At 41.1% G+C, this 16,983-nt stretch overlaps 1 protein-coding gene across 3 annotated transcripts in view; it reads left to right on the top strand.

The window, feature by feature from the left end:
* Nucleotides 1-16,983, top strand: part of fam120b (family with sequence similarity 120B) — a 318,887-nt gene that overhangs the window by 35,989 nt on the left and 265,915 nt on the right. Inside the window, exon 1 of one of the 3 annotated variants that reach the window (XM_051924263.1) lies at nt 14,148-14,166. The exons of the other annotated variants lie outside the window; for them this stretch is intronic. Coding sequence (XP_051780223.1) covers nt 14,151-14,166 — 16 coding nt within the window. The 5' untranslated portion in view covers nt 14,148-14,150. Of the gene's footprint in view, nt 1-14,147; nt 14,167-16,983 lie in introns of those variants that run through there. 3 annotated transcript variants of the gene reach the window in all.

Here is a 16,983-nt window from a genome sequence, read left to right on the forward strand (position 1 = left end):
GAAACAGGTGCTGGCAATATAGCAATCACACCTGAAGCCAGTTAAAATGGAGAAAAGTTGACTCAACCTTTCTGTTGTGTGTCTGAGTGTGCCACACTAAGCATGGAGAACAGAAAGAAGAGCAGAGAATTGTCTGAGGACTTGAGAACAAAAATTGTGGAAAAATATCAACAACCTCAAGGCTACAAGTCCATCTCCAGAGATCTTCATGTTCCTTTGTCCACTGTGCACAGCATAATCAAGAAGTTCACAACACATGGCACTGTAGCTAATCTCCCTGGACGTAGATGGAAAAGAAAAATCGATAAAAGACTGCAACGAAGGGTAGTCCGAATGGTGGATAAACAGCCCCAATGAACTTCAAAACATATTCAAGCTGTTCTGCAGACTCCGGGTGCAACAGTGTCAGCTTGAACTATCCGTTGACATCTGAACAAAATGAAACGCTATGGCAGGAGAGCCAGGAGGACCCCACTGCTGACACAGAAACATAAAAAAGCCAGAGTGGAGTTTGCCAAAATGTACTTGAGGAAGCCAAAATCCTTCTGGACGAACGTCTTGTGGACAGATGAGACCAAGGTAGAGCTTTTTGGTAAAGCTCATCATTCTACTGTTTACAGAAAATGGATTGAGGCCTACGAAGAAAAGAACATAGTACCTACGGTCAAACATGGTGGAGGTTCTAAGATGTTTTGGGGATGTTTTGCTGCCTCTGGCACTGGATGCCTTGACTGGGTGCAAGGCATCATGAAATCTGAAGACTACCAAAAGATATTGGGGCGCAATGTAGGGCCCAGTGTCAGAAAGCTGGGTCTGCGTCAGAGGTCATGGGTGTTCCAGCAGGACAATGACCCCAAACATACCTCTTAAAGCACCCAGAAATGGTTGAAGACAAAGCGCTGGAGAGTTCTGAAGTGGCCAGCAATGAGTCCAGATCTAAATCCGATTGAACACTTATGGAGAGATCTCAAAATTTCTGTTGGGAGAAGACACCCTTCAAATCTGAGAGACCTTGAGCAGTTTGCAAAAGAAGAGTGGTCGGAAATTCCAGTTGAGAGGTGTAACAAGCTTGTTGATGGCTATAGGAAGCGCTTGATTTCAGTTATTTTTTCCAAAGGGCATGCAACCAAATATTAAGTTGAGGGTGCCAATAATTTTGTCCAGCCCGGTTTTTGAGTTTTGTGTGAAATGTCAGATTTGGTTTTTTTTTTTTTCTGTTTTTTTGTGTTGTTCCAATGCACATAAAGGAAATAAACATGTTTATACGAAAACATTTGTAATTGCAACAATTTTCTGGGAGAAATGGTATATTTTCTGGAAAAATTCCAGGGGTGCCGATAATTTCGGCCATGACTGTACATACTGAAGTAAAGGTAACTTAATATGTGTCCTCAGCCCTTGTTGTTTTTAAGTGAGTATATTGATTTCTAATACTGATACCCATTCAAATTGTATTCAAATGTATTCAAATTTATGGATGATGAACAGTTGATTTAATATTTTGGAGTTCCAGGTACATAGCAAATTTTCTTCCGTTGTTAAGAAGGCAAAAACCAAAAAATGATCACAAGGGAACAAGTGATGTAAAGAGAAACAGCCTGGGAATGGCAAATGTCAAAGGCAAAAAATGGAAGGTTGTATGAAATATTTTAGCTCAATATGATAACCTAAAATCAAATTTATTTCATGCAAAGTCCTCCTGTCTCTAGAAAAATCTTTGCTAACTAAATGCATGCAAGTATTCTTCCATAATATCCAGAAATTTGGGTGAACAAAGTCGGTATGCTGCCATCTTAAATAAAATGACAACACATGCTGCTCTTCCTGTAAACACATTGTTTCAACAGGAGTCTGTTTCAAGTAACAACTAAGCTACTGCTTCTAAAATGAGGACACCAAATGGAGACTAAATACTATAAAGAAAATTGTGACTCAGTAAATAAATCTTCTTCTTCTTCTTTCGGCTGCTCCATTAGGGGTTGCCACAGTGGATCATCTTCCATATCTTTCTGTGCTCTGCATCTTGCTCTGTTACACCCATCACCTACATGTCCTCTCACCACATCCATAAACCTTTGCTTAGGCCTTCCTCTTTTACTCTTCCCTGGCAGGTCTATCCTTAACACCCTTCTCCCAAAATACCCAGCATCTCTCCTCTGCACATGTCCAAACCAACGCAATCTCGCCTCTCTGACTTTGTCTCCCAACCGTCCAACTTGAGCTGACCCTCTAATGTACTCATTTCTAATCCTATCCATCCTTGTCACACCCAGTTCAAATCTTAGCATCTTTAACTCTGCTACCTCCAGCTCTGTCTCCTGCGGTCTGGTCAGTGCCACCGTCTCCAACCCATATAACATAGCTGGTTTCACTACCGTCCTGTAGACCTTCCCTTTCACTCTCGCTGATACCTGGCTGTCACAAATTACTCCAGACACACTTTTCCACCCATTCCACCCTGCCTGCACTCCCTTTTTCGCCTCTCTTCCACAATCCCCATTACTCTGTACTGTTGTTCCCAAGTATTTAAACTCATCCACCCTCGCCAACTCTACTCACTGCATCCTTACCATTCCACTGACCTCCCTCTCATTTACACACATGTATTCTGTCTTGTTCCTACTGACCTTCCTTCCTCTCCTCTCTAGAGCATATCTCTACCTCTCCAGGGTCTCCTCAACCTGCTCCCTACTATCGCTACATATCACAATGTCATCAGCAAACATCATAGTCCACAGGGACTCCTGTCTAATCTCATCTGTCAACCTGTCCATCACCATTGCAAATAAGAAATGGCACAGAGCCGATCCCTGATGTAATCCCACCTCCAACTTGAATGCATCAGTCACTCCTACCGCAGACCTCACCACTGTCACACTTCCCTCGTACATATTCTGTACAACTCTTACATACTTCTTTGCCACTCCCGACTTCCTCATACAATACCAGAGCTCCTCTCGAGGCATTCTGTCATATACTTTCTCCAGGTCCACAAAGACACAATGCAACTCCTTCTGGCCTTCTCTAAATTTCTCCATCAACATCCTCAGAGCAAACATTGCATCTGTGGTGCTCTTTCTTGGCATGAAACCATACTGCTGCCCACTAATCATCACCTCACTTCTACTTCATGCTGTGGCTCATCAATTTTATTCCCCTGTACAGTGATCCCTCGCTATATCGCGCTTCACTCTATCGCGGATTTTATATGTAAGCATATTTAAATATATATCGCGGATTTTTTTGCTGGTTCGCGGATTTCTGAGGACAATGGGTCTTTTAATTTCTGGTACATGCTTCCTCAGTTGGTTTGCCCAGTTGATTTCATACAAGGGACGCTATTGGCAGATGGCTGAGAAGCTACCCAACTTACTTTTCTTTCTCTCTCTCTCTTGCGCTGACTATCTGTGATCCTGACGTAGGGGGTGTGAGCAGGGGGCTGTTCACACACCTAGACGATACGGACGCTCGTCTAAAAATGCTGAAAGATTATGTTCATGTTGCTACCTTCTGTGTGCAGCTTTTAAGTATGCTGCACGGTGCTTCGCATACTTAAAAGCTCAAAGGGCACGTATTGATTTTTGACTTTGTTTCTCTCTCTCTCTCTCTGCTCCTGACGGAGTGGGTGTGAGCTGCCGCCTTCAACAGCTTTGTACCGGCGGTGCTTTGCATACTTAAGCCAAACAGCCCTATTGATTTGTTTGGTTTTCTCTCACTTTCTGACATTCAGTGCTCCTGATGCGCACTCCTTTGAAGAGGAAGATATGTTTGCATTCTTTTAATTGTGAGACAGAACTGTCATCTCTGTCTTGTCATGGAGCACAGTTTAAACTTTTGAAAAAGAGACAAATGTTTGTTTGCAGTGTTTTGAATAACGTTCCTGTCTCTCTACAACCTCCTGTGTTTCTGCGCAAATCTGTGACCCAAGCATGACAATATAAAAATAACCATATAAACATATGGTTTCTACTTTGCGGATTTTCTTATTTCGCGGGTGGCTCTGGAACGCAACCCCCGCGATGGAGGAGGGATTACTGTAGTTACTGCAGTCCTGCACATCCCCCTTATTCTTAAATATAGACACCAGTACACTACTTTTCCACTCCTCAGTCATCCTCTCACTTTCCAAGATTCCATTAAACAATCTGGTTGAAAACTCCACTGCCATCTCTCCTAACACCTCCATGCTTCCATAGGTATGTCATCAGGACCAACGGCCTTTCCATTTTTTCATCCTTTTCATAGCTGTCCTTACTTCCTCCTTGCTAATCCGTTGCACTTCCTGATTCACTATCTCCACATCATCCAACCTCTTCTCTCTTGTTCTCTTCATTCATCAGCCTCTCAAAGTACTCTTTCCATCTGCTCAACACACTCTCCTCGCTTGTGAGTACGTTTCCATCTTTATCCTTACATACATACATATGTATGTATGTGTGTGTGTGTGTGTGTGTGTGTGTGTGTGTGTATATAAATTTTTAGGTATTCACTAGCTGTGTTTTTTTTTTTTTTTATATTCAGTGGTTGATTATTCATTTATTGAAATAACAGTGTAAAAATTCAGTTTAACCTTTTAAACAATATTTGCCAGTTCATTATGTCTGAAACGGCACATTTATTTCTCAGATCGGTTTATTTTAATTGTTTTACACATCTTTCTTGCGTCAGTTTGCAAGATTCAATGCCAGATGCCCACCATCCAGTCCTCACCCCTACCCCACTGCCTTGTCACTATTTATATATATATATATATAATATACAGTACTGTGCAAAAGTTTTAGGCAGGTGTGCAAAAATGCTGTAAACAATGCTTTCAGAAATATAAATGATTGTTTATTGTTATCAATTTACATAATGCAAAGTGAGCGAACAAAAGAAAAATCTAAATCAAATCAGTATTTGGTGTTACTACCTTTTGCCTTCAAAACCGCATGAATTTTTATAGGTACACTTGCACAAAGTCAGGGATTTTGTAGGATTATAGTCAGGTGTATGATCAACCAATTATACCAAACAGGTGCTAATGGTCATCAATGTCACAGGTAGGTTGAAACGCAGTCACTGAAACAAACAGCTGTGTACGAGGCTTAAAACTGGGTGAGGAACAGCCAAACTCTGCTTCCAAGGTGAGGTTGTGGAAGACAGTTTCATGTCATGGCAAGATTGAGCACAGCAACAAGACACAAGGTAGTTATACTGCATCAGCAAGATCTCTCCCAGACAAAGATTTCAAAGCAGACTGGGGTTTCAAGATGTGCTGTTCAAGCTCTTTTGAAGAAGCACAAAGAAACGGGCAACGTTGAGGATCGTAAACGCAGTGGTCGGCCAAGGAAACTTAGTGCAGCAGATGAAAGACACATCAAGCTCATTACCCTTCGAAATCGGAAGATGTCCAGCAGTGCCATCAGCTCAGAACTGGCAGAAACCAGTGGGACCCAGGTACACCCATCTACTGTCCGGAGAAGTCTGGCCAGAAGTGATCTTCATGGAAGAGTTGCAGCCAAAAAGCCATACCTCCGAAGTGGAAACAAGGCCAAGCGACTCAAATATGCACGAAAACATAGGAACTGGGGTGCAGAAAAATGGCAAAAGGTGCTCTGGACTAATGAGTCAAAATTTGAAATATTTGGCTGTAGCAGAAGGCAGTTTGTTCATCGAAGGGCTGGAGAGCGGTACAATAATTAGTTTCTGCAGGCAACAGTGAAGCATGGTGGAGGTTCCTTGAACGTCTGGGGCTGCATTTCTGTAAATGGAGTTGGAGATTTGTTCAGGATTAATGGTGTTCTCAATGTTGATAAATACGGGCAGATATTTATCCATCATGCAATACCATCAGGGAGGCGTATGATTGGCCCCAAATTTATTCTGCAGCAGGACAACGACCCCAAACATACAGCCAAAGTCATTAAGAACTATCTTCAGCGTAAAGAAGAACAAGAAGTCCTGGAAGTGATGGTATGGCCCCCACAGAGCCCTGATCTCAACATTATTGAGTGTGTCTGGGATTACATGAAGAGACAGAAGGATGTGAGTAAGCCTACATCCACAGAAGATCTGTGGTTAGTTCTCCAAGATGTTTGGAACAACCTACCAGCCAAGTTCCTTCAAAAACTGTGTGCAAGTGTACCTAGAATTGATGCTGTTTTGAAGGCAAAGGGTGGTCACACCAAATATTGATTTGATTTAGAATTCTCTTTTGTTCATTCATTGAATTTTGTTGAATGATAAAAATAAATGATTAACACTTTCATTTTTGTAGTACCTAGGGTGTTGTACCGTGTTAGCCATTATGAATGTAGAGAAAGGCCAAGCAAAATGACACCTTTTATTGGCTAACTAAAAAGATTACAATATGCAAGCTTTTGAGGCAACTCAGGCCCCTTCTTCAGGCAAGATGTCATCTTGACATCTTGCCTGAAGAAGGGGCCTGAGTTGCCTCGAAAGCTTGCATATTGTAATCTTTTTAGTTAGCCAATAAAAGGTGTCATTTTGCTTGGCTTTTCTCTACTTTAATTTTTGAAAGCATTCTTTGTTTACAGCATTTTTTCACACCTGCCTAAATCTTTTGCACAGTACTGTATATACAGTGCATCCAGAAAGTATTCACAGCGCATCACTTTTTCCACCTTTTGTTATGTTACAGCCTTATTCCAAATTCATTTTTTTCCTCAGAATTCTGCATACAACACCCCATAATGACAACGTGAAAAAAGTTTACTTGAGATTTTTGCAAATTTATTAAAAATAAAAAAACTGAGAAATCACATGTACATAAGTATTCACAGCTTTTGCTCAATACTTTGTCGATGCACCTTTGGCAGCAATTACAGCCTGAAGTCTTGTTGAATATGATGCCATATGGTGGCACACCTATCCTTGGCCAGTTTCACCCAATCCTCTTTGCAGCTTTATATATATAAATAAATAAATAAAGCTTCCCAGGCCAGTTTAGTGTGTAAATGTAACCCGTTAAGAAATAAAGTTGAATAGTCCTTTACTATAAGTTTCAAAATGATTATTATAGGGACCATGAAGCAGAAAATACTATAATAGGTAGGAAAAAATTGGCTAGCTATTTAGAAGGTTAAAAAAAAAAAACACAGTTCTCACAATTGTCCTGTATCATACGTATGGTATTGTAATTTTATAAAAATAACAAAAAAAGAAACCAAATAAAAAAATCTCAATTTGCTATGTTGTGTACTTGATAAAGTGCTAGTCACTGAAAGCAGAAAAGTAAGTAGATGTAATTTTATTTATATAACAGTTTTAATTTCATTTTTGAGAGGTCACTGTAATTCACTGTCCAAAAAAGGCACTTTCGTTCATTTGAACAATCATTTTTTCATTATCTGCTTTATTTTATTTTCTACTTTAAACTGTACTTGATTTTCAAAACCTTGCACTTAGCTACAAAATTTTTGCAATATACACCATTATTATAAAAATAGTTTTATTACATTAATTTGTAATCGTTTACATCTCAAAAAGTAAAATTTTGCTCTCGGGCCCACCACAAGTGTTCAGTAAACTTGTGTTAGCATCTCATGATAAATTAAGCAAAATGACTCATTTTATTGGATAACTAAAAAGATTACAATATGCCAACTTTCAGGGTAAGTTGTGCCCCTTCTTCAGGCAAGATGCAATGAAGAAGGGGCCGGAGTTCCCTCAAAAGCTGCATATTGTAATCTTTTTAGTCAGCCAATAAAATGTGTCATTTTGCTTGACTTCCCATTATATCCATAATGGCTAACACTGTACAACACCCTAGTACTGTTAGTATTTCAGAAAATCAACCTTAGGGAGAATAGCATAAAATTAATACACCATTTTTGGGTTTAGCATTGGGGCAGTCAATCTAGCTCAGGTAATTTTATTTTAACATTTTCTGAAGTTGTTCTTATACGTCTTACCATTATATTGGCAATTGGTGAGGATATTAAGCAAAATTAAACTGAACTAATTATAATGTATAGTGTATATATTTATACGCATCTTTTCCAGTATGAACATGTTCAGCGTGATCTTTGGAATAGCTTTTACGACTCAGAAACTTTATTTTTTTTTTGTTAAACTTGAAAGGGGCCTAGCCAGTGAGACAAAATTAAGACTATGAAATAGGGCTCTGATTTGAATCAGTAACTGCTTGAATGTTCCAGATTAATACTAAATTAAGCTCCAATACTGTTCCTTAATGTGCCAGAATAAGACTCTTTGCCCAGTTCTCTGCTGGCAGTCTTTTTCTGTAACTCAGCAGCCCAGATACAACAATATACGTAAAGATTTGCTGACTTTAGACTACATTCAACTGATGAAAAACTTGAAAAGAAATACTGTACCTGAGTGAATGGGGTTTTTGTTCCAACCAGATTTACAATCAGTGATGATAATCGATAAAAACTGATCTCATTTAATTAGCTGGTCTTTTTTTTACTCTTATTCTGCATTCAGAAAAATACAACAGTATGGTTTTTACATTTATAAGACATTTAGAAATATTTCTGTGTGATTTAAGTAGAAATAAATAAAAAATAAGTAGAAATAACTTTTTTGTTGTGTTCCTATTATTTTCCCCTTTTCCTGTGTAGTTTGCTCCCTTCATTTAACCCTAATATTGACAATTAACAACCAGCACAGCAGACATCCTGGATGATGAAAGCAGCAACAACTTCAGTGTCAGACCTCTGCTAATTAGTGAATAATCAATTAAATAACCAGAAAACCAGGAAAAGCAGAATGAAAATTAGGTTGAAAATGCAGTTAACGACTTATAAAATATGTACATTCCCCCTATAACTGTTTATTACATCCATCCATCCATCCATTATCCAATCTGCTATACCCTAACTACAGGGTCACGAGGGTCTGCTGGAGCCAATACCAGCCAACACAGGGCGCAAGGCAGGAAACAAACCCCGGGCAGGGCGCCAGCCAACCGCCAGGCGCGCGCACACACACACACACACACACACCCCAAGCACACACTAGGGACAATTTAGAATCGCCAGTGCACCTGACCAGCATGTCTTTGGGCTGTGGGAGGAAACCGGAGTACCCGGAGGAAACCCACGCAGACACAGGGAGAACATGCAAACTCCACGCAGGGAGGACCCAGGAAGCGAGCCCGGGTCTCCTAACTGTGAGGCACTGCTTATTACATTTTAATAAAAATCTACCAAACTTAGTCAATGTAGAAATTACAAACTCAAAAACCACAGAAAATGGGAAATAATGACTAACTTAATTAGGCTGAGAGTCCAATAAAAAAGAGAAGTTGGCTGGAACAAAAACCTGCAGCCACAGTGGGTCGTCAGGATCGAGTTTGGGAACCACTGTTCTAGAGTGAAAGTTAATCTGTCAATTGGACAGTGGTCTGAAGCATCAAGCCATAGTAAGTAAGGACGAAAAAATTAATACTTTACAGTGGCTTGGTCGAAGGCCTGATCTCAGACCAACTGAAAATTTCTGGTATGATTTTAAAAATATAGTGTACAAGTGTCAACTGGCCAGCCTGAGCAACATAAAGCATATCCTGGGTGAATAGGTCAGAATCCCTCAAACAGCTTTTAAATATGAAAAAGATGCTAATCTCAAAAGACTGTTATTTCCACAAAAAGTGGCTTTTCAAAATATTAGTGTATTAGTGTGGGGAATGAATACTTATGCAAACAACTTTATTTCCTTCTTAAGAATTATTTTGTAATATCAAACAATATCACATTATAATAATAAACTTTGAGTTTCAGATCTTTTATTACAGAGAAATTTATAGATCAGAAATGCAGCCTTCAGATCTGGAGACAAGGCCGACCCTCAGGGTGACCAGAGCCAACCTGTCTCACGCTATAAGGAGAGCTAAGTGGGCATACACACAGAGGATTAACAAACAGTTCAGCAGCACCAGAGACACACGTCGTATGTGGCAGGGCGTTCAGACAATTACAAACTACAAGGCCAACCCACACAGCAGCGATGTTGATGCCTCCCTTCTGGATGAGCTGAACAACTTCTTCGCACGGTTTGAGGCACAGAACAAAGAGCCTGCGAGAAAAGCAACACCCCCCCCTCCACTAACTAGGTACTTTGTCTCTCAGTAACTGACGTGAAGAAGACTCTATCCAGAGTCAATTCACGCAAGGCTACAGGACCTGACAACATGTCGTGTGCTCAAAGAATGTGCCAGTCAAGTGGCTGGTGCCCTCACAGACATCTTCAACACATCTCTGAGCCAGTCATCAGTCCCAGCATGCTTCAAGTCGACCACCATCATACCAGTGCTGAAAATTCATCCGTGACATGCTTGAATGACTACCGACCAGTTGCACTCATGCCAATCATAGTGAAGTGCTTCGAAAGGTTAGTCATGTCACACATAAAAACTAATCTCCCTGCCTCCCTCGACCCTCTTCAGTTTGCATACTGCTGAAACAGGTCAACTGAGGATGCCATATGCTCTGCCCTTCACCTCTCCCTGACACATCTGGATAAAAAAGACACATATGTCAGGATGCTATTCATAGACTTTAGCTCTGCCTTCAACACAATCATCCCTCAAAAGCTGGTTGTAAAACTGAGCAGGTTGGGCCTGAAAACCACCCTCTGCAATTGGATCCTGGGCTTCTTGACAGAGAGGCCCCAGTCAGTTCGGATGGGCTGCAACACTTCCAGCAACATCACACTGAACACTGGAGCGCCGCAGGGCTGTGTGCTTAGTCCACCACTGTTCACCCTGCTGACTCACGACTGCACAGCCACACGCAACACCAACCACATCATCAAGTTTGCGGATGATACAATGGTGCTGGGACTGATAAGCAGGGATGATGAAACAGCATACAGAGATGAGGTGGAATGGCTGTCTGCATGGTGTGAAGACCACAGCCTATCTGTCAATGGTGGAACAGTTGTCTGCATGGTGTGAAGACAACAATCTGTCAATGTCGACAAGACAAAAGAGATAATCGTGGACTTCAGAAAACCACGTCCTGCCCACATCCCACTCAGCATCAATGGTTTAGGTTTGGAGACTGTTAGGAGTACCAAGTTTCTCGGTGTGCACATAACCGAGGAACTTCCATGGATGCATAACACCTCCTCACTAATCAAGAAAGAACAGCAGAGACTACACTTCCTGAGGCGGCTGAAGTTCTATAGAGGCACCATTGAGAGTGTTCTTACCAGCTGCATCACTGTCTGGTATGGCAACTGCAACATATCCGACCGCAAGCGCCTGCAAAGGATAATGAAGACAGCTGAGAACATAATTGGGGTGCCTCTCCCTTCACTACAGGACATATTTTATAAATGCAGTGTCCGCAAGGCCTGCAGCATTGTGCAGGACCCCTTACACCCCTCACATGGACTTTTCACACTTCTGCCATCCAAGAGAAGATACTGTAGCATCAAAGCCAGATCTGCCTGGCTGCAGGAGAGTTTTTACCCCCAAGCTGTCAGACTCCTTAACACCATGCTGCCCCCTGGGATCTTCCACACTGCCTCAACCACCTCTAAAAACAGATCTTTTATACATGCAAGCCACTTTCCTGCAAAGATGAGTGTGCATGTAAAAAAAGAACTGAAAATCTCATACTGACCTTTAAGGATTTTGACACTCTCTTGATATCCTTCTACTGTGAAACATTCTGACCTGTCATTGTTTACACCTGTCTTAAACAACTATTCTCATACACTGATGATTTCTGTATTATCTACATCTATTATTTATGTATTACCAGCAACCCCGCGATTCTCGAAAGAATCACAAATCCAAGAATGGCAATCACTTTCTGTTCCCTCCGATATTTGGAGGGATGAAATATCATGGAGGGTGGGTGCGTCCTGGGAAATGTCATTTAATTAAATGAACATATGTGTACTAAAGCAGTTTCTTTTTGGAGCTGTGACTCATCTGGTTCTGGTGTTTCAGATGCGCATTGTAGGCGCCTTCGTTTATTGTTTTTATCCATGCATTCTGTTTGTTTTTCTATGGCTGTGTCGTCAGGGAGAAGTCGTTTGCTGACAGCAGCGGATTCGCGTGCTGACGTGACCATGGCGGCGGATCCGGGCATGGAGGGCTACATTACTAAACAAAGTTGGTATATGCGGTGGTGTGTGCGGTCGCGTTCGGGCGGCTGTACAACCTGGCGTGCACGCTTTACCTCGGGTTTAATTCACAGGTCGTAGTCATGGTAAAGGTTTCATTTAATTAAATAAACATATTTGTACCAAAGCAGTTTCTTTGTGTGGGCGCCTTCGTTCATTGGTTTTATCGATACGGGCTCGTGTACAGGTCGTAGCCATTACGGGCTCGTGTTTATATTACTAATCGTTGAGCTCCTTCCATTTGGAGCCGTGACTCCTTTGCCTCTGCTGTGTCAGAAGAGTGTAGTGGGCGCGTTCGTTCATTGTGTGTATCCATACGGGCTCGTTTTGTATTTCCGTTTAGTTGAGCTCTTTCATTGTGGAGCCGTGACGTTTTTGCTTCTAGTGTGTCTGAAGCGCGTTGTAGGAACCTCCGTGTATTGTTTTTATCCATGCGGTCTCGTCTTTGTTGTTCTATGGCTATGTCGTTAGGTAGAAGTCGTTTACTGTTAGGAAGCATAATCCAATTTACATTTAATACTGAATTACCGTTATGTGATTCAAAAATGCCACACTGACTGCTGGCACAGTGGATTAGAGCAAGTGTAGTTTACAGGTTGTGGTGTTTGGGCGCCACGTACTGACTCTGGGAAGTACAGGCTCGGTTTTGTATTACATATCGTTGAGCTCTTTTCATTTGGAGCCGTGACTCCTTTGCCTCTGTTGACAGCGACTTCTGGCACAGTGGATTAGAGCAAGTTTAGTTTTGGCCTTTTCTTTGTTGGAATACTGAACGTCTTAAACCTTTTAAGCGACTTTGTAGCCCTTCTGCAGTTTTTTTGGATCCATGCCTCTCTTGCATGTAGTGTTTCAGAAGCACGTTGTAGGTGCCTTCGTTCATTGTTTTCATCCCTACGGGCTCGGTGTTGTATTTGTAATCGTTGAGCTCTTTGTTTTTGGAGCCGTGACTCCTTTGCGTCTGCTGTTTCAGAGGCGTGTTGTAGGCGCCTTCGTTCATTGTTTTTATCCATACAGTCTTGTGTTTGTATTTCCGTTACGCGAGTTGTTTTGTTTTGAAGCCGTGACTTCTTTGCGTCTGGTGTTGGTGAAGCGCTTTGTAGGAGCCTCGGTTTATTGTGTTTATCCATGTGGACTCGTTTTTGTTTCTCTGTTACTGAATTACCGTTATGTGATTCAAACATGCCACACAGACTGCTGGCACAGTGGATTAAAGCAAGTTTAGTTTACAGGTTGTGTTGTTTGGGCGCCACCTACTGACTCTGGAAAGCCGCTGCATTTGACTCTGGGGCGCTAGTGCGCATGCGCTTCGGTGCGTCCGCCTTGCATAAATTTAAACTGTCGTTTAGTAATATAGATATTACATATCTATTGTATCTAGATTGCAAATACCATACATTGCATCAATGTTCATATTGCTAACTAAACGTCATTGCTGCTGCTGCTGCTACTTTGTCTTGTCTTTGCACAATGTCTTGTTTGTGTTAATGTTAAATTTGTTTTAATTCTATTTTTAATTTATTTGCACATCATGTTGTTACACTGTGGACCCTGAGCTACACAATTTCATCTATCTGTATACTTGTATATGGTTGAGATGACAATAAAGTTCACTTTGACTTTGAGAACAAAATATCTTGATATTATTTGAAATTCATCAGATTTAGAGATTTGTTCCAGTGTCTTAAATTTTTTTGCAGGCACTGTAAATGCTCTCACCTACTAGCATATTATTATTGTAATATTTTCCATCTTTTTATTTTTCTTAAAGGAGGAAAGTATGTTTTCCTCTCGTTCACACCCCAGTACACCAAGCCACCTGAGATTGACTATACAGTATGAATGTTGTGTATAATTGAAAAGGATATGGGGCTTAAAACTAATTTTGTCTATAAAACAAAAAAAGCATGCTTTGATAAATGTCATTGAAATAAATTTTGTTTTCAGTATGATGCATGTTATGTTTCTTCTGTATTAGATCTAAACTCTAATTAAAAATTCAGAGTCATCTATTGTCTTCTAATAGGTTACTATAAGTATTGGAGATAATGAGATATTATAAAGGTAATAAAAATCAGTCTAAGTTCTGTGCAAAACTGAGGATGTCGGGGAAATCCAAATAGTTTTTCAGTTGTCACAAAAGCCACAAAGAACCATAGCAAGGTTTGGGGCAGCCACTCGTATAGTTGGTATCCTGGCTGCAAAGTCATGAGTAAGTTACATAGCACTGATGTGTACAACAGAGTCCAAAACAGAATTGAGTGAATAGGGAAAAGGTGGAGGCTTTTAAAGGGGAAGACAAAGTGAGATCAAAGGGGTTAGGCTCATGAAGGTCTTCAGCCATAAGCTTGAGCCCGGATGTAACATCACAGGAGCCGGAGCCGGCAAGGTCGTCTTCCATAGGCTCGGTCCCGGAAGTGGCGTTAAGAGGGCCAAGTGGAATCTCCCGTGAATGGTCTGCAGGCAAGAGAGAGAGTCGGTGCACTCTGCCACATCCCGGTATTACTCTGAACTGCCCTTACTCAAGCCCTTTACCTGCCTCCCATGCGCACATGTGTGACAAGCCCCCCACCCCCCTCAGCCCAGACCGAGAGGTTGTGAACCTGAGAGAGCATCAGCGTTGGCGTGAAGAGTGCCCTGACGATGAATGAGCGAAAACTTGTATGGCTGGAGGTCAAGAAACCATTTGGTGACCCTCGGATTCGACTCCTTATGCAGGGCCATCCACTGTAAAGGCGCATGGTCTATGACAAGGGTGAATTCCCGGCCCAACAGGTAGTACCTCAGCTGAATAATTGCCCATTTAATCACCAAAGCCCCAACTCTCTCTCTCTCTCTCTGCGCATACCTGGGGCCTCATGTATATCGGCGTGCGTAGAACTCACACTATAACATGGCGTAAGCACAAAAGCGGGAATGTGCATACGCACAGAAAAATCCAGATGCAGGAATCTGTACGTATGCAAACTTTCACGTTCTTCCACTACATAAATCCGATCAGCGTGAAAAGTAACGCACGTGCCTTCTGTCCTGCCCCAACTCCTCCCAGAATTACGCCTCTTTGAATATGCAAATCGATATAAATAGCCTTCTGTGAAAAGACAATGGGAAAAGCACGGGAGAAAATTATAAGAATTTCAGCGAATACCAAGTGGAGGCAAATGAAAAACGTGCTATTTGTTGGTTTAAACAGTGATATAATTAACAAAAGGAAGTTGATCGAGTGACAGAGTGTCGGAGAAACTCGAAGGCTCAAGTTCACAAAGTCGCCCAGTGCCCAAAATAAAAAAGAAATCACATATCAAAGTCACTTTTAAAAGGCGAGTCGTAGCCCACCCTCTGAGTATCATATGAAAGCTTATTAGGGTACAGACAAAAAAAAAAGGCACACAGTGGGGGAAAAAAGCACGAAATGTCAACTTTAATCTCGAAATTTCCACTTTAATCACGTAGTTTATTTTCCATTAAAGTAGAACATCAAACTTCATCTTAAAATCGTTTAATTTACTAGTTTCTCAAATCCCATTGTAACTAAAGTGGCATGTTAAATGCTTTGTTCTGTATTTGATCTTCTATGTGCTGTATGTGTGTGAATCACTACCTGCTTTTTAAATGGGCTTTCTCTTTCTCCGACAGGACACATAATCCATTACATTAGTGAAATTACAGCTCTCTGAATAATTAAAATACTGAGATGTATACGTGATATCTTTTTCATGATGATAGGAATGAAAGCATGTTATTGAACATGGGAACACGGTGGTGCAGTGCTTGTTCATGTCTCACGCAAGAGGCTTGCTGCGCCATGCGCGACCTTCAATGAAATAATTTATCACAGCAGTACTGTCTCTTTCAAACGTACTAACCTCCAATTTCTGTCCTTACTTTTCTTTCTCCAAAAACCCAATCGCCACACAGTCAGCTATGTAATAGAAGTGAAGCCATCTGTAAGCTTAGAATGCTGATTCTTCAAAACTTTTAAGGAACATTGAAATATCTTCATAGTACGTGTTTAATTATTATATCCGTCTATCTTTCCAGTGTCGCGTCAGCACCAGCAAGAATACAATGCAATGCAGGAACAATTACTGAACTAGGTAGCGCTGCGGCACCGTGTCCTCACATGTTTAATTATTAATAATACAGATTATTTAAATGAAGTTAGTTTTATCTGTATAATATAATGAACATGTTTTGCTGCATTTCATCTTAAAAATGAATACCGTCATCATATGTAAATACGCGCTTTATAAAGTGGCGCAGGTTGTGCAATATACCTGTATCCCAAGTTTACAGTGAGGTGATTGTACTTTGTACTTATAAGTACAAACAGTTCTACAAGGAGCACTTGATGGACTGATTTAGTGCGTTTTATAGTTCTTGGATGAAACTGTTTCTAAACCGCGAAGTCCGTACAGGGAAGTCTCTAAAGCATTTTGCTGTGGCTCAGGCAGCGTCTGCTTCATGCTGTGTACCGATAATTCTCTTTCCAATCAGCTGCTGCTGTGATTTCCCACTCAGATACAGTGATATAAATACTCCGAGTGGTGCAGTGAGAGTAATATGGAAAAAGATGATCTGCTGTTACAACCCTTAACGGGAGCAGCTGAAAGAAGAAGATGATGCAGTGAGAGTTCCAACGCTAAAGCAGTTATGGTATTTGGAATACTATGGCTATTCCCTGGACCATTATATTGCTACAGGTTAATTACAATCAGATGCATTACACTAATAAACAATATGCAGTTAATTTCAGTGTATTTATAAAGCCACGCCAGGAATGTGGATCTAAGAAAGAAAGGCTGATCACACAGGAACAGTAGCATTGCTTTGACGCTGGGTGCGGCCAGTCTGCAAAACCGGGCGGATAAATTGCGTACA

The sequence above is a fragment of the Erpetoichthys calabaricus genome, chromosome 3, assembly GCF_900747795.2.
Source record: "Erpetoichthys calabaricus chromosome 3, fErpCal1.3, whole genome shotgun sequence".
NCBI classification, from domain to species: domain Eukaryota; kingdom Metazoa; phylum Chordata; class Cladistia; order Polypteriformes; family Polypteridae; genus Erpetoichthys; species Erpetoichthys calabaricus.